Genomic DNA, 26,462 nt, shown 5'->3' on the forward strand with positions numbered 1-26,462 from the left:
CCACTCTCCTCCCGCTGTCATCACTGGTAACCACCACTCTCCTCCCGCTGTCATCCCTGGTAACCACCACTCTCCTCCTGCTGTCATCCCTGGTAACCACCACTCCCCCCCCTCTGTCATCCCTGGTAACCACCACTCTCCTCCTGCTGTCATCCCTGGTAACCACCACTCTCCTCCCTCTGTCATCCCTGGTAACCACCACCCTCCTCCCTCTGTCATCCCTGGTAACCACCACTCTCCTCCTGCTGTCATCCCTGGTAACCACCACTCTCCTCCCGCTGTCATCCCTGGTAACCACCACTCTCCTCCCTCTGTCATCCCTGGTAACCACCACCCTCCTCCCTCTGTCATCACTGGTAACCACCACTCTCTTCAAACTGTCATCCCTGGTAAGCACCACTCTCCTCCCTCTGTCATCACTGGTAACCATAACTCTTCTCCCGCTGCCATCCCTGGTAACCACCACCCTCCTCCCTCTGTCATCCCTGGTAACCACCACTCTCCTCCCGCTGTCATCTCTGGTAACCCCCACTCTCCTCCCACTGTCATCCCTGGTAACCACCAGCTTCCTCCCACTGTCATCCCTGGTAACCACCACTCTCCTCCTGCTGTCATCCCTGGTAACCACCACCCTCCTCGCTCTGTCATCACTGGTAACCACCACTCTCCTCCCTCTGTCATCACTGGTAACCACCACTCTCCTCCCTCTGTCATCTCTGGTAACCCCCACTCTCCTCCCACTGTCATCCCTGGTAACCACCAGCTTCCTCCCACTGTCATCCCTGGTAACCCCCACTCTCCTCCTGCTGTCATCCCTGGTGACCACCACCCTCTTCCCTCTGTCATCACTGGTAACCACCACTCTCTTCCCGCTGTCATCCCTGGAATCCACCACTCTCCTCCTGCTGTCATCCCTGGTAAGCACCACTCTCCTCCCTCTGTCATCACTGGTAACCATAACTCTTCTCCCGCTGTCATCCCTGGTAACCACCACCCTCCTCCCTCTGTCATCCCTGGTAACCACCACTCTCCTCCCTCTGTCATCCCTGGTAACCACCACTCTCCTCCCGCTGTCATCTCTGGTAACCACCACTCTCCTCCCACTGTCATCCCTGGTAACCACCAGCTTCCTCCCACTGTAATCCCTGGTAACCACCACCCTCCTCCCTCTGTCATCACTGGTAACCACCACTCTCCTCCCTGGTAACCACCACTCTCCTCCCTCTGTCATCCCTGGTAACCACCACCCTCTTCCCTCTGTCATCACTGGTAACCACCACTCTCTTCCCACTGCCATCCCTGGTAACCACCACCCTCCTCCCTCTGTCATCCCTGGGAACCACCACTCCCTCCCTGTGTCATCCCTGGTAACCACCACCCTCCTCCCTCTGTCATCACTGGTAACCACCACTCTATTCCCGCTGTCATCCCTGGTAACCACCACTCTCCTCCTGCTGTCATCCCTGGTAACCCCCACTCGCCTCCCACTGTCATCCCATGTAACCACCAGCCTCCTCCTGCTGTCATCCCTAGTAACCACCGCTCTCCTCCCACTGTCATCCCTGGTAACCACCACTCTCCTACCGCTGTCATCCATGATAACCACCACCCTCCTCCCTCTGTCATCCCTGGTAACCACCACCCTCCTCCCGCTGTCATCCCTGGTAACCACCACTCTCCTCCCACTGTCATCCCTGGTAACCACCCCGCTCCTCCCTCTGTCATCTCTGGTAACCCCCACTCTCCTCCCACTGTCATCCCTGGTAACCACCAGCCTCCTCCCGCTGACATCCCTGGTAACCACCACCCTCCTCCCGCTGTCATCCCTGGTAACCCCCACTCTCCTCCCACTCTCATCCCTGGTAACCAACAGCCTCCTCCCGCTGTCATCCCTGGTAACCAACAGCCTCCTCCCGCTGTCTCCCCTGGTAACCAACAGTCTCCTCCCGCTGTCATCCCTGGTAACCAACAGCCTCCTCCCGCTGTCATCACGGGTAACCAACAGTCTCCTCCGGCTGTCATCCCTGGTAACCAACAGCCTCCTCCCGCTGTCATCACGGGTAACCAACAGTCTCCTCCTGCTGTCATCCCTGGTAACCAACAGCCTCCTCCCGCTGTCATCACGGGTAACCAACAGTCTCCTCCTGCTGTCGTCCCTGGTAACCAACAGCCTCCTCCCGCTGTCATCACGGGTAACCAACAGTCTCCTCCTGCTGTCATCCCTGGTAACCAACAGCCTCCTCCCGCTGTCATCACGGGTAACCAACAGTCTCCTCCTGCTGTCATCACGGGTAACCACCACCCTCCTCCCGCTGTCATCACGGGTAACCAAAAGTCTCCTCCTGCTGTCATCCCGAGTAACCAACAGCCTCCTCCCGCTGTCATCACGGGTAACCAACAGTCTCCTCCTGCTGTCATCCCTGGTAACCAACAGCCTCCTCCCGCTGTCATCACGAGTAACCAACAGTCTCCTCCTGCTGTCATCCCTGGTAACCAACAGCCTCCTCCCGCTGTCATCACGGGTAACCAACAGTCTCCTCCAGCTGTCATCCCTGGTAACCAACGGTCTCCTCCCGCTGTCATCACGGGTAACCAACAGCCTCCTCCCGCTGTCATCCCTAGTAACCAACAGCCTCCTCCTGCTGTCATCCCTGGTAACCAACAGCCTCCTCCCGCTGTCATCCCTGGCAACCAACAGTCTCCTCCTGCTGTCATCCCTGGTAACCAACAGTCTCCTCCCGCTGTCATCACGGGTAACCAACAGCCTCCTCCCGCTGTCATCACAGGTAACCAACAGTCTCCTCCTGCTGTCATCCCTGGTAACGAACAGCCTCCTCCCGCTGTCATCCCTGGTAACCACCACTCTCCTCCCACTGTCATCACGGGTAACCAACAGTCTCCTCCTGCTGTCATCCCTGGTAACCAACAGCCTCCTCCCGCTGTCATCCCTGGTAACCAACAGCCTCCTCCCGCTGTCATCACGGGTAACCAACAGCCTCCTCCCGCTGTCATCACGGGTAACCAACAGCCTCCTCCTGCTGTCATCCCTGGTAACCAACAGCCTCCTCCAGCTGTCATCCCTAGTAACCAACAGTCTCCTCCTGCTGTCGTCCCTGGTAACCAACAGCCTCCTCCCGCTGTCATCACGGGTAACCAACAGTCTCCTCCTGCTGTCATCCCTGGTAACCAACAGCCTCCTCCCGCTGTCATCACGGGTAACCAACAGCCTCCTCCCGCTGTCATCACGGGTAACCAACAGCCTCCTCCTGCTGTCATCCCTGGTAACCAACAGCCTCCTCCTACTGTCATCACGGGTAACCAACAGCCTCCTCCCGCTGTCATCACGGGTAACCAACAGCCTCCTCCTGCTGTCATCCCTGGTAACCAACAGCCTCCTCCCGCTGTCATCACGGGTAACCAACAGTCTCCTCCTGCTGTCATCCCTTGTAACCAACAGCCTCCTCCCGCTGTCATCCCGGGTAACCAACAGTCTCCTCCTGCTGTCATCCCTGGGAACCAACAGTCTCCTCCCGCTGTCATCACGGGTAACCAACAGCCTCCTCCCGCTGTCATCACGGGTAACCAACAGTCTCCTCCCACTGTCATCACGGGTAACCAACAGCCTCCTCCCGCTGTCATCACGGGTAACCAACAGCCTCCTCCCGCTGTCATCACGGGTAACCAACAGCCTCCTCCTGCTGTCATCACGGGTAACCAACAGCCTCCTCCCGCTGTCATCACGGGTAACCAACAGCCTCCTCCCGCTGTCATCACGGGTAACCAACAGTCTCCTCCTGCTGTCATCCCTGGTAACCAACAGCCTCCTCCCGCTGTCATCACGGGTAACCAACAGTCTCCTCCTGCTGTCATCCCTGGTAACCAACAGCCTCCTCCCGCTGTCATCCCGGGTAACCAACAGTCTCCTCCTGCTGTCATCCCTGGGAACCAACAGTCTCCTCCCGCTGTCATCACGGGTAACCAACAGCCTCCTCCCGCTGTCATCACGGGTAACCAACAGTCTCCTCCTGCTGTCATCCCTGGTAACCAACAGCCTCCTCCTGCTGTCATCCCTGGTAACCAACAGCCTCCTCCCGCTGTCATCCCTGGTAACCAACAGCCTCCTCCCGCTGTCATCCCTGGTAACCAACAGTCTCCTCCCGCTGTCATCACGGGTAACCAACAGCCTCCTCCCGCTGTCATCACAGGTAACCAACAGTCTCCTCCTGCTGTCATCCCTGGTAACCAACAGCCTCCTCCCGCTGTCATCCCTGGTAACCACCACTCTCCTCCCACTGTCATCACGGGTAACCAACAGTCTCCTCCCGCTGTCATCCCTGGTAACCAACAGCCTCCTCCCGCTGTCATCCCTGGTAACCAACAGCCTCCTCCCGCTGTCATCACGGGTAACCAACAGTCTCCTCCTGCTGTCATCCCTGGTAACCAACAGCCTCCTCCTGCTGTCATCCCTGGTAACCAACAGCCTCCTCCCGCTGTCATCCCTGGTAACCACCACTCTCCTCCTACTGTCATCCCTGGTAACCACCACTCTCCTCCCTCTGTCATCCCTGGTAACCACCACCCTCCTCCCTCTGTCATCCCTGGTAACCACCACTCTCCTCCTGCTGTCATCCCTGGTAACCACCACTCTCCTCCCGCTGTCATCCCTGGTAACCACCACTCTCCTCCCTCTGTCATCCCTGGTAACCACCACCCTCCTCCCTCTGTCATCACTGGTAACCACCACTCTCTTCAAACTGTCATCCCTGGTAAGCACCACTCTCCTCCCTCTGTCATCACTGGTAACCATAACTCTTCTCCCGCTGCCATCCCTGGTAACCACCACCCTCCTCCCTCTGTCATCCCTGGTAACCACCACTCTCCTCCCGCTGTCATCTCTGGTAACCCCCACTCTCCTCCCACTGTCATCCCTGGTAACCACCAGCTTCCTCCCACTGTCATCCCTGGTAACCACCACTCTCCTCCTGCTGTCATCCCTGGTAACCACCACCCTCCTCGCTCTGTCATCACTGGTAACCACCACTCTCCTCCCTCTGTCATCACTGGTAACCACCACTCTCCTCCCTCTGTCATCTCTGGTAACCCCCACTCTCCTCCCACTGTCATCCCTGGTAACCCCCACTCTCCTCCCACTGTCATCCCTGGTAACCACCAGCTTCCTCCCACTGTCATCCCTGGTAACCCCCACTCTCCTCCTGCTGTCATCCCTGGTGACCACCACCCTCTTCCCTCTGTCATCACTGGTAACCACCACTCTCTTCCCGCTGTCATCCCTGGAATCCACCACTCTCCTCCTGCTGTCATCCCTGGTAAGCACCACTCTCCTCCCTCTGTCATCACTGGTAACCATAACTCTTCTCCCGCTGTCATCCCTGGTAACCACCACCCTCCTCCCTCTGTCATCCCTGGTAACCACCACTCTCCTCCCTCTGTCATCCCTGGTAACCACCACTCTCCTCCCGCTGTCATCTCTGGTAACCACCACTCTCCTCCCACTGTCATCCCTGGTAACCACCAGCTTCCTCCCACTGTAATCCCTGGTAACCACCACCCTCCTCCCTCTGTCATCACTGGTAACCACCACTCTCCTCCCTGGTAACCACCACTCTCCTCCCTCTGTCATCCCTGGTAACCACCACCCTCTTCCCTCTGTCATCACTGGTAACCACCACTCTCTTCCCACTGCCATCCCTGGTAACCACCACCCTCCTCCCTCTGTCATCCCTGGGAACCACCACTCCCTCCCTGTGTCATCCCTGGTAACCACCACCCTCCTCCCTCTGTCATCACTGGTAACCACCACTCTATTCCCGCTGTCATCCCTGGTAACCACCACTCTCCTCCTGCTGTCATCCCTGGTAACCCCCACTCGCCTCCCACTGTCATCCCATGTAACCACCAGCCTCCTCCCGCTGTCATCCCTGGTAACCACCGCTCTCCTCCCACTGTCATCCCTGGTAACCACCACTCTCCTACCGCTGTCATCCATGATAACCACCACCCTCCTCCCTCTGTCATCCCTGGTAACCACCACCCTCCTCCCGCTGTCATCCCTGGTAACCACCACTCTCCTCCCACTGTCATCCCTGGTAACCACCCCGCTCCTCCCTCTGTCATCTCTGGTAACCCCCACTCTCCTCCCACTGTCATCCCTGGTAACCACCAGCCTCCTCCCGCTGACATCCCTGGTAACCACCACCCTCCTCCCGCTGTCATCCCTGGTAACCCCCACTCTCCTCCCACTCTCATCCCTGGTAACCAACAGCCTCCTCCCGCTGTCATCCCTGGTAACCAACAGCCTCCTCCCGCTGTCATCCCTGGTAACCAACAGTCTCCTCCCGCTGTCATCCCTGGTAACCAACAGCCTCCTCCCGCTGTCATCACGGGTAACCAACAGTCTCCTCCGGCTGTCATCCCTGGTAACCAACAGCCTCCTCCCGCTGTCATCACGGGTAACCAACAGTCTCCTCCTGCTGTCATCCCTGGTAACCAACAGCCTCCTCCCGCTGTCATCACGGGTAACCAACAGTCTCCTCCTGCTGTCGTCCCTGGTAACCAACAGCCTCCTCCCGCTGTCATCACGGGTAACCAACAGTCTCCTCCTGCTGTCATCCCTGGTAACCAACAGCCTCCTCCCGCTGTCATCACGGGTAACCAACAGTCTCCTCCTGCTGTCATCACGGGTAACCACCACCCTCCTCCCGCTGTCATCACGGGTAACCAAAAGTCTCCTCCTGCTGTCATCCCGAGTAACCAACAGCCTCCTCCCGCTGTCATCACGGGTAACCAACAGTCTCCTCCTGCTGTCATCCCTGGTAACCAACAGCCTCCTCCCGCTGTCATCACGAGTAACCAACAGTCTCCTCCTGCTGTCATCCCTGGTAACCAACAGCCTCCTCCCGCTGTTATCACGGGTAACCAACAGTCTCCTCCAGCTGTCATCCCTGGTAACCAACGGTCTCCTCCCGCTGTCATCACGGGTAACCAACAGCCTCCTCCCGCTGTCATCCCTGGTAACCAACAGCCTCCTCCTGCTGTCATCCCTGGTAACCAACAGCCTCCTCCCGCTGTCATCCCTGGCAACCAACAGTCTCCTCCTGCTGTCATCCCTGGTAACCAACAGTCTCCTCCCGCTGTCATCACGGGTAACCAACAGCCTCCTCCCGCTGTCATCACAGGTAACCAACAGTCTCCTCCTGCTGTCATCCCTGGTAACGAACAGCCTCCTCCCGCTGTCATCCCTGGTAACCACCACTCTCCTCCCACTGTCATCACGGGTAACCAACAGTCTCCTCCCGCTGTCATCCCTGGTAACCAACAGCCTCCTCCCGCTGTCATCCCTGGTAACCAACAGCCTCCTCCCGCTGTCATCACGGGTAACCAACAGTCTCCTCCTGCTGTCATCCCTGGTAACCAACAGCCTCCTCCTGCTGTCATCCCTGGTAACCAACAGCCTCCTCCCGCTGTCATCCCTGGTAACCACCACTCTCCTCCTACTGTCATCCCTGGTAACCACCACTCTCCTCCCTCTGTCATCCCTGGTAACCACCACCCTCCTCCCTCTGTCATCCCTGGTAACCACCACTCTCCTCCTGCTGTCATCCCTGGTAACCACCACTCTCCTCCCGCTGTCATCCCTGGTAACCACCACTCTCCTCCCTCTGTCATCCCTGGTAACCACCACCCTCCTCCCTCTGTCATCACTGGTAACCACCACTCTCTTCAAACTGTCATCCCTGGTAAGCACCACTCTCCTCCCTCTGTCATCACTGGTAACCATAACTCTTCTCCCGCTGCCATCCCTGGTAACCACCACCCTCCTCCCTCTGTCATCCCTGGTAACCACCACTCTCCTCCCGCTGTCATCTCTGGTAACCCCCACTCTCCTCCCACTGTCATCCCTGGTAACCACCAGCTTCCTCCCACTGTCATCCCTGGTAACCACCACTCTCCTCCTGCTGTCATCCCTGGTAACCACCACCCTCCTCGCTCTGTCATCACTGGTAACCACCACTCTCCTCCCTCTGTCATCACTGGTAACCACCACTCTCCTCCCTCTGTCATCTCTGGTAACCCCCACTCTCCTCCCACTGTCATCCCTGGTAACCACCAGCTTCCTCCCACTGTCATCCCTGGTAACCCCCACTCTCCTCCTGCTGTCATCCCTGGTGACCACCACCCTCTTCCCTCTGTCATCACTGGTAACCACCACTCTCTTCCCGCTGTCATCCCTGGAATCCACCACTCTCCTCCTGCTGTCATCCCTGGTAAGCACCACTCTCCTCCCTCTGTCATCACTGGTAACCATAACTCTTCTCCCGCTGTCATCCCTGGTAACCACCACCCTCCTCCCTCTGTCATCCCTGGTAACCACCACTCTCCTCCCTCTGTCATCCCTGGTAACCACCACTCTCCTCCCGCTGTCATCTCTGGTAACCACCACTCTCCTCCCACTGTCATCCCTGGTAACCACCAGCTTCCTCCCACTGTAATCCCTGGTAACCACCACCCTCCTCCCTCTGTCATCACTGGTAACCACCACTCTCCTCCCTGGTAACCACCACTCTCCTCCCTCTGTCATCCCTGGTAACCACCACCCTCTTCCCTCTGTCATCACTGGTAACCACCACTCTCTTCCCACTGCCATCCCTGGTAACCACCACCCTCCTCCCTCTGTCATCCCTGGGAACCACCACTCCCTCCCTGTGTCATCCCTGGTAACCACCACCCTCCTCCCTCTGTCATCACTGGTAACCACCACTCTATTCCCGCTGTCATCCCTGGTAACCACCACTCTCCTCCTGCTGTCATCCCTGGTAACCCCCACTCGCCTCCCACTGTCATCCCATGTAACCACCAGCCTCCTCCCGCTGTCATCCCTGGTAACCACCGCTCTCCTCCCACTGTCATCCCTGGTAACCACCACTCTCCTACCGCTGTCATCCATGATAACCACCACCCTCCTCCCTCTGTCATCCCTGGTAACCACCACCCTCCTCCCGCTGTCATCCCTGGTAACCACCACTCTCCTCCCACTGTCATCCCTGGTAACCACCCCGCTCCTCCCTCTGTCATCACTGGTAACCACCACTCTCCTCCCTCTGTCATCTCTGGTAACCCCCACTCTCCTCCCACTGTCATCCCTGGTAACCACCAGCTTCCTCCCACTGTCATCCCTGGTAACCCCCACTCTCCTCCTGCTGTCATCCCTGGTGACCACCACCCTCTTCCCTCTGTCATCACTGGTAACCACCACTCTCTTCCCGCTGTCATCCCTGGAATCCACCACTCTCCTCCTGCTGTCATCCCTGGTAAGCACCACTCTCCTCCCTCTGTCATCACTGGTAACCATAACTCTTCTCCCGCTGTCATCCCTGGTAACCACCACCCTCCTCCCTCTGTCATCCCTGGTAACCACCACTCTCCTCCCTCTGTCATCCCTGGTAACCACCACTCTCCTCCCGCTGTCATCTCTGGTAACCACCACTCTCCTCCCACTGTCATCCCTGGTAACCACCAGCTTCCTCCCACTGTAATCCCTGGTAACCACCACCCTCCTCCCTCTGTCATCACTGGTAACCACCACTCTCCTCCCTGGTAACCACCACTCTCCTCCCTCTGTCATCCCTGGTAACCACCACCCTCTTCCCTCTGTCATCACTGGTAACCACCACTCTCTTCCCACTGCCATCCCTGGTAACCACCACCCTCCTCCCTCTGTCATCCCTGGGAACCACCACTCCCTCCCTGTGTCATCCCTGGTAACCACCACCCTCCTCCCTCTGTCATCACTGGTAACCACCACTCTATTCCCGCTGTCATCCCTGGTAACCACCACTCTCCTCCTGCTGTCATCCCTGGTAACCCCCACTCGCCTCCCACTGTCATCCCATGTAACCACCAGCCTCCTCCCGCTGTCATCCCTGGTAACCACCGCTCTCCTCCCACTGTCATCCCTGGTAACCACCACTCTCCTACCGCTGTCATCCATGATAACCACCACCCTCCTCCCTCTGTCATCCCTGGTAACCACCACCCTCCTCCCGCTGTCATCCCTGGTAACCACCACTCTCCTCCCACTGTCATCCCTGGTAACCACCCCGCTCCTCCCTCTGTCATCTCTGGTAACCCCCACTCTCCTCCCACTGTCATCCCTGGTAACCACCAGCCTCCTCCCGCTGACATCCCTGGTAACCACCACCCTCCTCCCGCTGTCATCCCTGGTAACCCCCACTCTCCTCCCACTCTCATCCCTGGTAACCAACAGCCTCCTCCCGCTGTCATCCCTGGTAACCAACAGCCTCCTCCCGCTGTCATCACGGGTAACCAACAGTCTCCTCCTGCTGTCGTCCCTGGTAACCAACAGCCTCCTCCCGCTGTCATCACGGGTAACCAACAGTCTCCTCCTGCTGTCATCCCTGGTAACCAACAGCCTCCTCCCGCTGTCATCACGGGTAACCAACAGTCTCCTCCTGCTGTCATCACGGGTAACCACCACCCTCCTCCAGCTGTCATCACGGGTAACCAAAAGTCTCCTCCTGCTGTCATCCCGAGTAACCAACAGCCTCCTCCCGCTGTCATCACGGGTAACCAACAGTCTCCTCCTGCTGTCATCCCTGGTAACCAACAGCCTCCTCCCGCTGTCATCACGAGTAACCAACAGTCTCCTCCTGCTGTCATCCCTGGTAACCAACAGCCTCCTCCCGCTGTCATCACGGGTAACCAACAGTCTCCTCCAGCTGTCATCCCTGGTAACCAACGGTCTCCTCCCGCTGTCATCACGGGTAACCAACAGCCTCCTCCCGCTGTCATCCCTGGTAACCAACAGCCTCCTCCTGCTGTCATCCCTGGTAACCAACAGCCTCCTCCCGCTGTCATCCCTGGCAACCAACAGTCTCCTCCTGCTGTCATCCCTGGTAACCAACAGTCTCCTCCCGCTGTCATCACGGGTAACCAACAGCCTCCTCCCGCTGTCATCACAGGTAACCAACAGTCTCCTCCTGCTGTCATCCCTGGTAACGAACAGCCTCCTCCCGCTGTCATCCCTGGTAACCACCACTCTCCTCCCACTGTCATCACGGGTAACCAACAGTCTCCTCCTGCTGTCATCCCTGGTAACCAACAGCCTCCTCCCGCTGTCATCCCTGGTAACCAACAGCCTCCTCCCGCTGTCATCACGGGTAACCAACAGTCTCCTCCTGCTGTCATCCCTGGCAACCAACAGCCTCCTCCTGCTGTCATCCCTGGTAACCAACAGCCTCCTCCAGCTGTCATCCCTAGTAACCAACAGTCTCCTCCTGCTGTCATCCCTGGTAACCAACAGTCTCCTCCCGCTGTCATCACGGGTAACCAACAGCCTCCTCCCGCTGTCATCACGGGTAACCAACAGTCTCCTCCTGCTGTCATCCCTGGTAACCAACAGCCTCCTCCCGCTGTCATCCCTGGTAACCAACAGCCTCCTCCCGCTGTCATCCCTGGTAACCAACAGCCTCCTCCCGCTGTCATCCCTGGTAACCAACAGTCTCCTCCCGCTGTCATCACGGGTAACCAACAGCCTCCTCCCGCTGTCATCACGGGTAACCAACAGTCTCCTCCCGCTGTCATCCCTGGTAACCAACAGCCTCCTCCCACTGTCATCACGGGTAACCAACAGCCTCCTCCCGCTGTCATCACGGGTAACCAACAGCCTCCTCCTGCTGTCATCCCTGGTAACCAACAGCCTCCTCCTCCACTGTCATCACGGGTAACCAACAGCCTCCTCCCGCTGTCATCACGGGTAACCAACAGCCTCCTCCCGCTGTCATCACGGGTAACCAACAGTCTCCTCCTGCTGTCATCCCTGGTAACCAACAGCCTCCTCCCGCTGTCATCACGGGTAACCAACAGTCTCCTCCTGCTGTCATCATGGGTAACCAACAGCCTCCTCCCGCTGTCATCCCTGGTAACCAACAGCCTCCTTCTGCTGTCATCACGGGTAACCAACAGTCTCCTCCTGCTGTCATCCCTGGTAACCAACAGCCTCCTCCTGCTGTCATCCCTGGTAACCAACAGCCTCCTCCCGCTGTCATCCCTGGTAACCAACAGTCTCCTCCTGCTGTCATCCCTGGTAACCAACAGTCTCCTCCCGCTGTCATCACGGGTAACCAACAGCCTCCTCCCGCTGTCATCACGGGTAACCAACAGTCTCCTCCTGCTGTCATCCCTGGTAACCAACAGCCTCCTCCCGCTGTCATCCCTGGTAACCAACAGCCTCCTCCCGCTGTCATCCCTGGTAACCAACAGCCTCCTCCCGCTGTCATCACGGGTAACCAACAGCCTCCTCCCGCTGTCATCACGGGTAACCAACAGTCTCCTCCCGCTGTCATCCCTGGTAACCAACAGCCTCCTCCCACTGTCATCACGGGTAACCAACAGCCTCCTCCCGCTGTCATCACGGGTAACCAACAGCCTCCTCCTGCTGTCATCCCTGGTAACCAACAGCCTCCTCCTACTGTCATCACGGGTAACCAACAGCCTCCTCCCGCTGTCATCACGGGTAACCAACAGCCTCCTCCCGCTGTCATCACGGGTAACCAACAGTCTCCTCCTGCTGTCATCCCTGGTAACCAACAGCCTCCTCCCGCTGTCATCACGGGTAACCAACAGTCTCCTCCTGCTGTCATCCCTGGTAACCAACAGCCTCCTCCCGCTGTCATCCCGGGTAACCAACAGTCTCCTCCTGCTGTCATCCCTGGGAACCAACAGTCTCCTCCCGCTGTCATCACGGGTAACCAACAGCCTCCTCCCGCTGTCATCACGGGTAACCAACAGTCTCCTCCCACTGTCATCACGGGTAACCAACAGCCTCCTCCCGCTGTCATCACGGGTAACCAACAGCCTCCTCCCGCTGTCATCATGGGCAACCAACAGCCTCCTCCTGCTGTCATCACGGGTAACCAACAGCCTCCTCCCGCTGTCATCACGGGTAACCAACAGCCTCCTCCCGCTGTCATCACGGGTAACCAACAGTCTCCTCCTGCTGTCATCCCTGGTAACCAACAGCCTCCTCCCGCTGTCATCACGGGTAACCAACAGTCTCCTCCTGCTGTCATCCCTGGTAACCAACAGCCTCCTCCCGCTGTCATCCCGGGTAACCAACAGTCTCCTCCTGCTGTCATCCCTGGGAACCAACAGTCTCCTCCCGCTGTCATCACGGGTAACCAACAGCCTCCTCCCGCTGTCATCACGGGTAACCAACAGTCTCCTCCTGCTGTCATCCCTGGTAACCAACAGCCTCCTCCTGCTGTCATCCCTGGTAACCAACAGCCTCCTCCCGCTGTCATCCCTGGTAACCAACAGCCTCCTCCCGCTGTCATCCCTGGTAACCAACAGTCTCCTCCCGCTGTCATCACGGGTAACCAACAGCCTCCTCCCGCTGTCATCACAGGTAACCAACAGTCTCCTCCTGCTGTCATCCCTGGTAACCAACAGCCTCCTCCCGCTGTCATCCCTGGTAACCACCACTCTCCTCCCACTGTCATCACGGGTAACCAACAGTCTCCTCCCGCTGTCATCCCTGGTAACCAACAGCCTCCTCCCGCTGTCATCCCTGGTAACCAACAGCCTCCTCCCGCTGTCATCACGGGTAACCAACAGTCTCCTCCTGCTGTCATCCCTGGTAACCAACAGCCTCCTCCTGCTGTCATCCCTGGTAACCAACAGCCTCCTCCCGCTGTCATCCCTGGTAACCAACAGTCTCCTCCTGCTGTCATCCCTGGTAACCAACAGTCTCCTCCCGCTGTCATCAAGGTTAACCAACAGCCTCCTCCCGCTGTCATCACGGGTAACCAACAGCCTCCTCCTGCTGTCATCCCTGGTAACCAACAGTCTCCTCCTGCTGTCATCCCTGGTAACCAACAGTCTCCTCCCGCTGTCATCACGGGTAACCAACAGCCTCCTCCCGCTGTCATTACGGGTAACCAACAGCCTCTTCCTGCTGTCATCCCTGGTAACCAACAGCCTCCTCCCGCTGTCATCACGGGTAACCAACAGCCTCCTCCCGCTGTCATCACGGGTAACCAACAGCCTCCTCCCGCTGTCATCACGGGTAACCAACAGTCTCCTCCTGCTGTCATCCCTGGTAACCAACAGCCTCCTCCCGCTGTCATCACGGGTAACCACCACTCTCCTCCCACTGTCATCACGGGTAACCAACAGCCTCCTCCCGCTGTCATCCCTGGTAACCAACAGTCTCCTCCCGCTGTCATCACGGGTAACCAACAGCCTCCTCCCGCTGTCATCACGGGTAACCAACAGTCTCCTCCTGCTGTCATCCCTGGTAACCAACAGCCTCCTCCCGCTGTCATCCCTGGTAACCAACAGTCTCCTCCTGCTGTCATCCCTGGTAACCAACAGTCTCCTCCCGCTGTCATCCCTGGTAACCACCACTCTCCTCCCGCTGTGTCTTCCACATAATCTGGCTCCAGTCATCTGCAGGCCTACTCTGTGAGGGTTTGGGGAAACCATTGGGACAGCAATTTTGCATTTGAACTAGTGTCCTCAGAAGGGTCTGAAAACAGGACGGGTCGTGTACATTATTCACCTCAATCAACTCTACACACAAAAGAACAATACAAAAACACACCTCTAAAATAGAGATTATTATAATGTCCAGCGGTACTATATCATCAATGTTTCTCTCTCACTTTCATCACTTTTGGCTCTAATAACGTTTTCTCTAATCTTCATACTGTTATGCTTATGCAAAGACGAAAGAAAGCACCCAATCACACCCTTCTTTAACCTTGGAAGATTCATATGGGATTTTGGAAGTTGTTTCTTAAGAGGTGCCCAACGATCAACATTGAAATGGGTGTTCAAGTGTAGTCTCTGCATGTGTTTATGGAACGGCTCAGTGTGTTCCTGTGAAAAGTGTTGTTCAGAAAGACAACAGAGTGGAGCTGTTGAGACAGACTGCAGAGTTGAGTGGGTCTGCTTGATCCTCCTCACAGTTGTTCAGACAGACAGACAGACAGACAGACAGACAGACAGACAGACAGACAGACGGGTACCTGCTCTGTCCTCCTCACAGCTCTCCTTGATCTTCCTACGGCAGACTGCAGCCAGGGCGATGAGCAGACCCAGCAGACACACAGCCAGGCCCACCGTCACCCACAGAGCCACCGGAGGAAACACCATGTTCTGACCTGGGAGAGGGGGAGCGAGAGAGCGAGAAAGGGGGAGGGAGGAAGATACAGAAAAGGAGACAGATATAGTTAGTAGAGAGCAGGGCACTCAACATGGTCATCACCATGACTACCCCATCATCCCCAGCGCTATGGCTGCCTATCACCATTCCCATAACCATCACCATCATCTCACCATCATACAGTTGAAGTCAGAAGATTACATTCACATGAGTCATTAAAACTCATTTTTCAACCACTCCACAAATGTCTTGTTAACAAACTATAGTTTTGGCAAGTTGGTTAGGACATCTACTTGGTGCATGACACATAATTTTTCCAACAATTGGTTACAGACAGATTATTTCACTTATAATTCACTGTATCACAATTCCAGTGGGTCAGAAGTTTACATACACTAAGTTGACTGTGCCTTTAAACAGCTTGGAAAATTCCAGAAAATTATGTCATGGCTTTAGAAGCTTCTGATAGGCTAATTGACATCATTTGAGTCCATTGGAGGTGTACCAGTGGATGTATTTCAAGGTCTACCTTCAAACTCAGTGCCTCTTCGCTTGACATCATGGGAAAATCAAAAGAAATCAGCCAAGACCACGTTCATCTGTACAAACAATAGTACGCAAGTATAAACATCATGGGACCACAAAGCCGTCATACCGCTCAGGAAGGAGACGCCCTCTGTCTCCTAGAGATCAACGTACTTTGGTGCGAAAAGTGCAAATCAATCCCAGAACAACAGCAAAGGACCTTGTGAAGATGCTGGAGGAAACAGGCACAAAAGTATCTATATCCATAGTAAAACGAGTCCTATATCGACATAACCTGAAAGGCCGCTCAGCAAGGAAGAAGCCACTGCTCCAAAACCACCATAAAAAAGCCAAACTACGGTTTGCAACTGCACATGGGGAATAAGATTGTACTTTTTGGAGAAATGTCCTCTGGTCTGATGTAACAAAAAATAGAACTGTTTGGCCATAATGACCATCGTTATGTTTGGAGGAAAAGGGGGGATGCTTGCAAGCCGAAGAACACCATCCCAACTGTGAAGCATGTAGGTGGCAGCATCATGTTATGGGGGTGCTTTGCTACAGGAGGGACTGGTGCACTTCACAAAATAGATGGCATGATGAGGCAGGAAAATGATCTGGATATATTAAAGCAACATCAGTCAAGAAGTTAAAGCTTGGTCGCAAATGGGTCTTCCAAATGGACAATGACCACAAGCATACGTCCAAAGTTGTGGCAAAATGGCTTAAGGACAGCAAAGTCAAGGTATTGGAGTGGCCATCACAAAGCCCTGACTTCAATCCTATAGAACATTTGTGGGTAGAACTGAAAAAGCGTGTGCGAGCAAGGAGACCAACAAACCTGACTCAGTTACACCAGCTCTGTCAGGAGGAATGGGCCAAAATTCACCCAACTTATTGTGGGAAGCTTGTGGAAGGCTACCCGAAACGTTTGACCCAAGTTAAACAATTTAATGACAATGCTACCAAATACTAATTGAGGTTATGTAGATTTCTGACCCACTGGGAATGTGATGAAAAAATAAAAGCTGAAATAAATCATTCTCTCTACTATTATTCTGACATTTCACATTCTTAAAATAAGGTGGTGATCCTAACTGACCTAAAAGGGAATTTTTACTAGGATTAAATGTCAGGAATTGTGAAAAACTGAGTTTGATTGTATTTGGCTGAGGTGTATGTAAACTTCCGACTTCAACTGTATAGTGCCCTAACCACATCATTATTGTCATCCTATTACAGATTATCATCACCCTCCTTATATCATGCTTGTATCATCTGGATGTTGGGGAACATTTACTTTATTTGAAATGAACAAGATGTGGTGATTCATCGAGATCCATTTAACAAACACTTGAGTGTTAAAAACATGGCCAGATGGCAGAGATATCTCAGCAGTTGGAGTACTTTGTGTTGTCTTTTTCTACCCAACAGCCTTGGCACTGCGAAAGAGGATGTGGGCACTAGGTATCCTCACGCCTTCTGCTGCATTCACAATCTGTCATCTGGAGTAATGATGCCCAATGACATCACTCGGCTTTATCCTATTAATCATAAATAGAAATAAAATATGATGTTGTATTTGTATAATTCTGATGCTACACTGCCAGCATTTTTCTGACGGTTGTGAGGATGACTGTCTATCAGACAGCTTAGCACACAATTCACTCTAGAGAGACAATGAAATATCAAAGTGAGAGACAGCTTCTTGACAAGATAAAACCAACAAAAATCTGGCCTGCAAGACAAAGATATTGCAGACATCCGCAAATTTCCCCAGGGCATTCCAATGTAACAGAATAAAGTAGAGGAGGAAAACAGCTTGAGACACTAAATAGCTTGAAGGCTGGCTATAATACAAACTGGCCTCCTTCAGAGAACCCACTCTGGGAAGATAATTGTAAAAAGTCTCGAAATTGACTAGCGTTGGGATGGAGAAATGACCAAGCATCTGTAAGGACTTGGCACGGGACAGACAGAGAGGACAGAGACACACTATTGCACAGCCAAGATGGAGGTCAATAGGAAGCCTCCTTCCTATTGCGAGAGAGAGAGCGAGAGAGAGAGCGAGAGAGAGAGCGAGAGAGAGAGAGAGAGAGAGAGAGAGAGGGAGAGAACTTCTGCCCATTGCAGTGGATGAGGAGGGCCAGGAATGTGTCATAATGGTAGATGAGACAGGATGCAGAGAAATGGAGAGCTCTAGGGGGGGCAGTTGGGGTGGCATTCTCTGAGTAAGACAGAAAAGGTTCATTTCACTGAATTTCACCTCCTATCTGTTTGTTTACCTTTATTTGGCCAAGTAAGTTGAGTGTTTGAATCAAAACATGTTTTGACAGTATGTGGCCATGAGAGCCTTCATACGTATGTGATTATTGGAACACATTATGGGAAGCAAGATTATGCTTAACCACGTAATCATAATTATGATTAACCACTTTATATGGCTATTGTATGATATGCCATGAAGAATCATAGGATATACTCAATATATATGTTGGCATATACTTATGATGTATGATGCGATCTTGGTACAATTTCCAATCAAAAACAATTGGTTTTCAGAGTGACTGATAATGTTTAATATAACGGCGTTTGGGCAGACCATAATCATCATTGAAATGTGCTGGATGTGTTACTACAGATTGGCTTCTAATAAACTCTGTTCCAGCCCAAACCGATATCAACAGCAACTTGTCATATAGAGAAAGGAGAAAACCTAGATAGTCCATCTTGTCATTTTGACAAAGCAGTATATAGTTCCTTGGGCCAACTATGACTGATGGGCTCCACTGTCTCTCTGTAGAGCTCTTTGCTCTGTGCTATTTAGAATAACCACTGTAACCGTGTTAATACCAAATGCAAAGGCCAAATTACAGATGAATACTATGTAGTACCATGCTCTGCTCGCTGTACGCTCTGATTCGTGCATGAAGTGTCCACATAGAGCTATAATAAGACAGAGAAGTAATGAATGTGTGTGGCACTTTGAAGCAGAGCAGAGCTGTGCTCTCAGCTTCTCCCTCTCTCTCACCCCTCCCTCCATTCTCTCAATCCCTAAGGGCAGGCTGATCAAGACAAATGTCGTAGTCGGCTATCATTTCAGCGCTGGGGCCCCAAAGGGCTGCAGGATCATATTTTTCTTTTTCTCTTGTTTGATGATGTGATTTTGTTTTCTTCAGAAAGAGATTTGTCTCTAATGGCTCTGTTTACCTATCGTCTCTTTCCCCTCCACCCATTCCTTCTCTACTGGGGTGAGGATGGAGTGTTTTGGGCTGCCTGTCACATCATTGAAAGTCGGGAGACTGCAGAGCTGCAGTAATGGGGCCACAGAGGTGCAACTTCTGGGCTCTGCACTGAACTCAACACATACAGTTTATAGAAGCAAAACACAGGTCTATTTATGTAAACATCACTTTACAGCAATTACAGTGAGATATGACTTGGAGTTTGGACCGGACTACGGCCCTTAAATATTATCAGGCAGGTCGACTTGAGTGTAGGTGTCGAAAGGAAGCCAAACAAAAAGGTAAAAATATATATTTTTATGGGAGTGAATGCAGTATGATTAAACACCACCTAGATATGGTCTCTTAATGGAGGGCCTGCATGACCAAAAAATACATTTAACTCCCCATTCATTCTATAAGACACACAGGGGGTCTCACGCAGGCCAAGCTGAAGGTAAAAGCCCAGATTGGCATTCATTTTCCTGGAGCCAGAGTGCTTTAAGTTCAGCCAGGGCCTACGGTGGAATAAAGTGCTCAGTCCTGGCCTGTCGTATCAGATTGTCTCAGTTCTACATCGTCATGACAGACGAAGGATCAAAGCTGCTTTCTCTATCTGCGGGTGTCAGCTGAGTTTTACATTTACACCGGACAAAAAACACCTCCTTAACTGGGACCGAAGGAGAATAATGTCCCCTGACAGACAGACAGAGAGACACCCCACCACAGGCTAACAGGAGCCCCAGGGCTCATTTCAGGCAGGCTGGGGAATGAGGAGGAGCATAGAGGGGGTCAATAAGCTGCCTCTTTCATTGTGAGGCTATACCAAAGGCCTGGCAGCCCTGGCCTTCAGAGCTGCTCAGGGCTGGTGTGATGTGTGAGGATCAGGGGACAGACAGTGGTTCAGTGGGGATCACAGGGAGGCAGGGTGGACTGGAGGATAGCCCTAGGGTGGAGGGACACTGAGGCCCAACCCTGCTGGAGGGTCTAGTATCCCCCATGGCCCAGAAGAAGTCAAGGCCACACTGCAGAGAGGAAGAACAGGCATGAGAGAATGGACAGAGAGAGAGAGAGAGAGCGAGAGAGCGAGAGAGCGAGAGAGAGAGACACACACACGCACACACACACAGAAAAGAAAGATAGACAGAGAGTGAGTGCGAGAGAGAGAGCGAGCGAGAGCGAGAAACGAGAAAGAGAGAGGTCCACAGGACTGTTAAAAAGCATTCTGCATCTCTACAATGATGAGTGATGAGTCAGTTAAAGGGGCAGGAGAAATTCATTGTGTGATTACACAGTATAACACAAGAGACAATGAAGCCGAGACGAACGCACGTAAAACTCATTGGGACAATAGACGAACGCACGTAAAACTCATTAGGACAATAGCAGCCAGTCAACCTAAATCACATTCACAACCCAGTCTGCTGTGTTCACACCTCGCTGGGAAGAACAGCTCTGCAATCACCAATCAACAATCAATCAATCAACAATAAGCTGTCTGGTGATTTAAAGCTTTATTTCCTTCCCTTCGTTTAGCAGTTGTGAGATCTGGGAGGACTGTGATAGGCTGGCATTCATAATAACAACACTGAAGAAAACAAGAGGCCAGAGCAGTGTCAGAGGTCAAGGCTCAGCCAGACTAGAAGACAGACAGAGAGAAGACATGATTTCCTTTTTTCCATTTGGGGGAATAATTGAATTTAATGGCCGACTTTGCGTTTGTTCCAGACTCACACCAATTGTCACACTTCATCACGGTCAGAGAAGGTGATCAAAACCTTGCCTCCGCCTACAGCATGAAAGGGCTAGCTGCTAGAGGTAGCGCTGCCTCTCTGCCGCCTGTCCTCTGACTGTCCCCGGGTGCATATCTCACAGAAAGGGAGGACAAGGAGGAGCTCACCTCACCGGGAGAGGAAAAACTTGGCAAACTGAGATGGATGAGCACAGCTTTCTGTCCTGTCAGCATCTTTGCACTGAGCATTCTCCCCCTTTTCTTGCATTTCAATGAATTGCTTTTCGGCTAGATACCACAGAGCTGTCTTATTGGCATGCAGGGAGGGTCTAACCGCTTCTCTAGGACAACCCAGCTCACATTTACTTACACAATTTGTCTGACATTATTGCCCTGATTTGATGCTGCGGTCTTGAGGAAAACACAAAAATATGATGTGCACGTGGGTGCATTTAAGACAGAATAGTGACTCTGCAGTTATTGGAAGAAAGTTTTCTAACCACACTTTTTTCACAGAGGAACCCATAAAAGCCATCTGGAGGTGGCGGGCGGTGTTTCATGTGTGTCTGTGCACATGTGTATGTGTATGCCTCTGTGCATGTGTGTGTGTTGTTTGTTGTGGGTGTGTGTGACTGGGCTGGGATAGGAATAAGGCCTGCATGCAGTACCATTAGCCCACTCAAAAACTCTAAGCTGTCTTTCATGCACATCAGGAAGTAGCTTGTGACCTTTCTCCTGGGATGGATGCTTGGCTCTAGGTTCCCTGCCTTTACTTCACCATTTAGCACAACGCTGCTGAGAGTTTGGAATAGTGAGTTGCAGTGGGAGGTCTCCCGCTCGCCTCAATGAGTTTGACTACTGATGTGATCGATCCAGACGTGAATACCAGTCCAGTAGTTCCTCCGACCCTCCCTGCAGCCTTGCACCTCAATGGTCACATTCCCTTGAGACAGCCTGGCATCAACATGGAATGGCTGGGTTAGGGGAACAATTATCTGGTATTGGCTGTACTGAGCTAGACCTAGTCTCCAAGTGTAGGCAAGTCACACATATTGAGACATTGTCCCTATGGTCCTCTAGATTAACTTCTCACTAAGACACTAGTGTCTCACCCTGCATAAAGATGAACCTACAGACAGAGACAGAGCACTCACAATAATGAAAATGTACTTTCATCTCCCATCCGTTTCACTATAATTCAATACAATCTCTTTAAAAAAAATCCCCCCAGATACATATCCAAAATGTCTGACTGTGCTATAAAAAATTGCTTACAAATATAAAAAATAGGGCCATAAAGAAATTCCCAATCTTATCTAGTGTCTAGTGAAAACTAACTGTCGGCATCAGAGGTTTTGGTTTAATACTCTCACAGCTAGGAATAGTTTTCAGTGTAACACATCCATATAAATACTGATTTGGCCGTGCATTTAAACAGTGTGTGGGGAATCTAATACTCAGGTAAATTCAGTGGGGTGATTTTAAATCTCATTCCACCAAGGTTAACATGATTTTCTCATCCTTAGTTTACAGTGTACCAGAATCAGACTGTATACCCAGTACGATGGCTAATTAAGCATGTTAGCATCCTAAGCATGTTTCAGACTGAGGGAGGGAGTGAATGTGTGGCGGGGGAGTTGATAAACACTAACCTAGTATGAGAAGAACTGGGACTGGAACCCCAGCGTCTATCCCCCACCTCGACCAGACCTCCATTAAAAACTCCTCTGACGTCTCCTGTAGCCGACAGAGACTCCATCACTTCAGCATGCCCTCCTCTCAGGAGAGACTGGCATTAAGATGTCAGAAGAGGCAGAGTGGACTATCGATTTCTCACCACTTCCATTTCGTTCCTCCTTCGGCCGTAACAGCTGAGACAAACTTTAGGTTGCAATAATCAGTTTAACAAGTCTTGTTCTCTAAATTTTTAATTAGTTTTTCAAACAAGGGTCTGACTACAAGAGGGCAGAAGATGTGTAGGAGGGAATCACTAGTGACAGCTATCAGCACCTCTGCCGACAATCTGCCGCGCTGATCGTGTCTGATATGAGTGGATAGGCTGAGAGCAAATAGACAAGGCCGCACTGCAGAGAGGAAGAGCAGGCAGGAGAGAGAGGGAGTCCATTTGAATGGCTACTGTCAAGTACAGCCCTTATCCTAACTCTATAGCCTCAATGTGCCAGCGACCCTGCCACTGCTGGCTTGCTTCTGAAGCTAAGCAGGGTTGGTCCTGGTCAGTCCCTGGATGGGAGACCAGATGCTGCTGGAAGTGGTGTTGGAGGGCCAGTAGGAGGCACTCTTTCCTCTGGTCTAAAAAATATCCCAATGCCCCAGGGCAGTGATTGGGGACACTGCCCTGTGTAGGGTGCCGTCTTTCGGATGGGACGTTAAACGGGTGTCCTGACTCTCTGAGGTCATTAAAGATCCCATGGCACTTATCGGAAGAGTAGGGGTGTTAACCCCGGTGTCCTGGCTAAATTCCCAATCTGGCCCTCAAACCATCATGGTCACCTAATAATCCCCAGTTTACAATTGGCTCATTCATCTCCCTCCTCTCCCCTGTAACTATTCCCCAGGTTGTTGCTGCAAATGAGAACGTGTTCTCAGTCAACTTACCTGGTAAAAAAAAATAAAAAAAATAAAAATGTTTTACGGGAATAAACGCTACCAACAGCCCCTCTGATTGGCTCTTTGGGCATGCGAGTTCTTTACCAGGATCTATTTGAAGGTGTGAGAGATAACACGCGACAGAGGTGATACCCCAGAGAATTTCATCATCATCACAGACTCCACTATCTGAAATAGTATAGCATGAAAGGTTGATGTGTTTACCCCCCGCCACTCAGCAATATCAACATTTGTAGACACCCACAACATTAAAGATGTTCTTGCATCCATCCTAAACCCTCAGTTGAGTGAGTTTGTTCTTTAGTATGCCTTCTCCTCTCTGCAGTATCACTAGGAGAATATATAATGACAGAATTTCTTAAAAAGACATGCCTCTGTATATCTTTGCCTAAGGCTCTCATTATAAAACAACATTTCTCATTTTGCTCTGCTGCAGTCTTTGGTGGTTACTGAAGAGATGAATATTCTCAGAGCACTCAGGAGCAGCTGGCTACGACCCTGCCACTGCCTCTGTATCAGGTCAGCTCTGTCTCCACCAACCACACAGCTGCACATCTCTAGGAAACTGCTACATATTCTCACATTCACTATAAAAATAGTCTTAATAAGAATGATTTAAACGCAACCAAGTGGGGCAATCGGTTGTTTCTTGTTTCCATAGAAATGCAAAGCAATGCTTTGGAGCAAAACATGCTAATTGGTGACTTCTTCTACTGCGTGAGTAATTTCGTGGTCTTAAATACAGATTTTTGGGTGGGTGTTGATAATATGGATGTTTTCCTGAACATAATGTAGCTGACAGGGACATAAGGTCCAAATAAGGTAGATAACAGAAGACCCAGTTTGTCAAATTTACTTAAATTCAATTTGTATGAGAGAGAGAGAGAGAGAGAGAGACTTTAACTGCTTGGCAATTGCCATGCAGTTTGGCTGTGGATGACTTACTGGAGCCTCCTCTCCACTCAGATGGCAGAGTAAGGTGGAGGAGGTCTGTAACCTCCACTTCCACTCAGAACATTACTACACTTCTTCCTTCACCCGACCTTCACTTAAAGAGCATGATGCTCCTGGCTGCTGCATTAGAAGAGACCACAGTATGAATACCAACATCAAGCTAAATGTATTTTAACACTCTCCAACATTTCAACTTTAAGACTGTATGCCATGAGACTGCCCTGGATTTAAGGGCTCGGACACACCAATAATGTTTGCACTTCTAATTTGCGAACCGAGAGCGCGCCGATTTTACATCATGCAGAATCGTGCAAAAATGTGGTCAGTTAGCCGTCCACCAGCGGGTGGTCTCTAAAACACAGCGTGCCGAACGATTGGCAGATGAACACCAGATCAACATATGGTGCGATGTGTGCAAGCCTTAATGAGGCCTTTTTCTCTGTCATACTGAACAAGAACCAATACGTTAATTCAAGAACAGACATTAGAAGCATACGGCAATATGGCAAATATATGGCAATGTGAAATCTGCTCAACACAAAATCCCATTGACCATTATATTATGACCATGATGGTGAATTATTGATTACTTCATGGTGATAAGTACACCAATAAAATAAAGTATTGCAGGGCCATAACAGCCAATCATATTGCTGGGGCTTACAATGTGAGGGCTAATCTTAAATAATGTGCTCCTGCTATTAAAAAAATCTATTTTTCAGCACCATTACCACAGTGTCTGATCATTAGAATACTGTATGGCTTCTGGGAATCAGGGCCCCAGGCCTTTGAAACCACTGGGAGGTGTTTTTGTTCTCTCTCTCTCTCTCTCTCTCTCTCTCTCTCTCTCTCTCTCTCTCTCTCTCTCTCTCTCTCTCTCTCTATCCCTCTATCTCCCTCTCTCTCTCTATCCCTCTCGCTCTATCTCCCTCTCTCTCTCTGTCCCCCTCTCTCTCTCTCTATCCCTCTCTCTCTCTCTCTGTCCCCCTCTCTCTCTCTCTCTCTCTATCCCTCTCTCTCTCTCTCTCTCTCTCTCTCTATCCCTCTCTCTCTCTCTCTCTCTCGCTCTCTCTCTATCCCCCTCTCTCTCTCTCTTTATCTCTATCTCTCTCTCCTCTCTCTCTCTCTGCACTTCTCTAAATAGAAATTAACTGTGTCTTATGCGATGTTCCATCTTAAACACATGCCCTCCAAATCCTTCATTAGCTATATAAATACCACACTGCTCCTTACTGTTTCATTAACTACAAAATATACAAGGATGATCTACTATTACCATACCCAGGGGCGCAACTTTCACTGGGGACGGTGGGGTCATGTCCCCCCCCCCACATTTTGAAATTGCATTTTTGTCCGGCTGGATTTAGGACCGCAGACACCACAGAGTGGGCTAACAGGCTGCATGAAGGCAAAGCTTCTGGAAGGCTGGCTGGCTGGACCAGCACGGGAGAGTTGAGCATAGTTCAGTGTGTATGTGTTGTGCTCTTTCACTGAGTTGTAAAAGCAATCAAAGTAGAAACTGGCTACTCTTTAGTTTGCTGATGTTAGCTGGCAAGGTAACTGCTGTTTAACTTAACAGAAAAAATGTGTGTTTATTCACAGTGCTGAGCTAGTATTTTAACTGACATGTAATATCAGCTAATGTTTCATCCGCTCTCAACTGAGGTGAATGAATTAGCTACGCTAGCTAGTAGTTACCACAGCCAGGTTAGCTCTAGCCTCTAGCTATGTGTCAGATAGCGATATGAGGTGGCTATTATTACTATATAACAGCAGTTGTTTGTATGGAAATGTTTTGTAGCCTTTGTTTCAACAGAAGTAAATTAACTTGGCTAGCTTCGCCAGTTGATGTACCGTTAGAGAGAGCTGGCCAAAAGTTGGCTAACGTTAGCTATTATTTTTGCCTGAATCAGACTAGACCTGAATCACACGATGAAACCATAAGCCAAACGATGTAAGATTGATTTACTGAATGTTTTCACTGCAATGTGTGTTTTTATTAGTCAGTATGGCAATGTAACGTCACAGTCTTCACTGTCAAGGTGCACAGTAGAGGTCTGGTGGGACCAATTTTGTCATCCTGCTACCACCCGCATCCGCAGCTTTTCATACCGCACTCCGCCCACACCCGCTGGCTTTCTGTCTGTCTCCCACCCGCTACCGCAAGAACTGGTCCCAAACCCAACCGCAGTCC

The 26,462-nt window shown here is 51.9% G+C and overlaps 1 protein-coding gene across 3 annotated transcripts in view; it reads right to left on the reverse strand.

Annotated features, from left to right (window-relative positions):
* Positions 1-26,462, reverse strand: part of LOC129834421 (CD276 antigen-like) — a 92,012-nt gene that overhangs the window by 27,401 nt on the left and 38,149 nt on the right. For all 3 annotated transcript variants that reach the window (XM_055899388.1, XM_055899389.1, XM_055899387.1), the window contains exon 5: positions 15,069-15,203. In XM_055899388.1, the coding sequence (XP_055755363.1) occupies positions 15,069-15,203 (135 nt within the window). The remainder of the gene's footprint in view (positions 1-15,068; positions 15,204-26,462) is intronic.

The sequence above is a fragment of the Salvelinus fontinalis genome, chromosome 35, assembly GCF_029448725.1.
Source record: "Salvelinus fontinalis isolate EN_2023a chromosome 35, ASM2944872v1, whole genome shotgun sequence".
Classification (NCBI taxonomy): Eukaryota; Metazoa; Chordata; class Actinopteri; order Salmoniformes; family Salmonidae; genus Salvelinus; species Salvelinus fontinalis.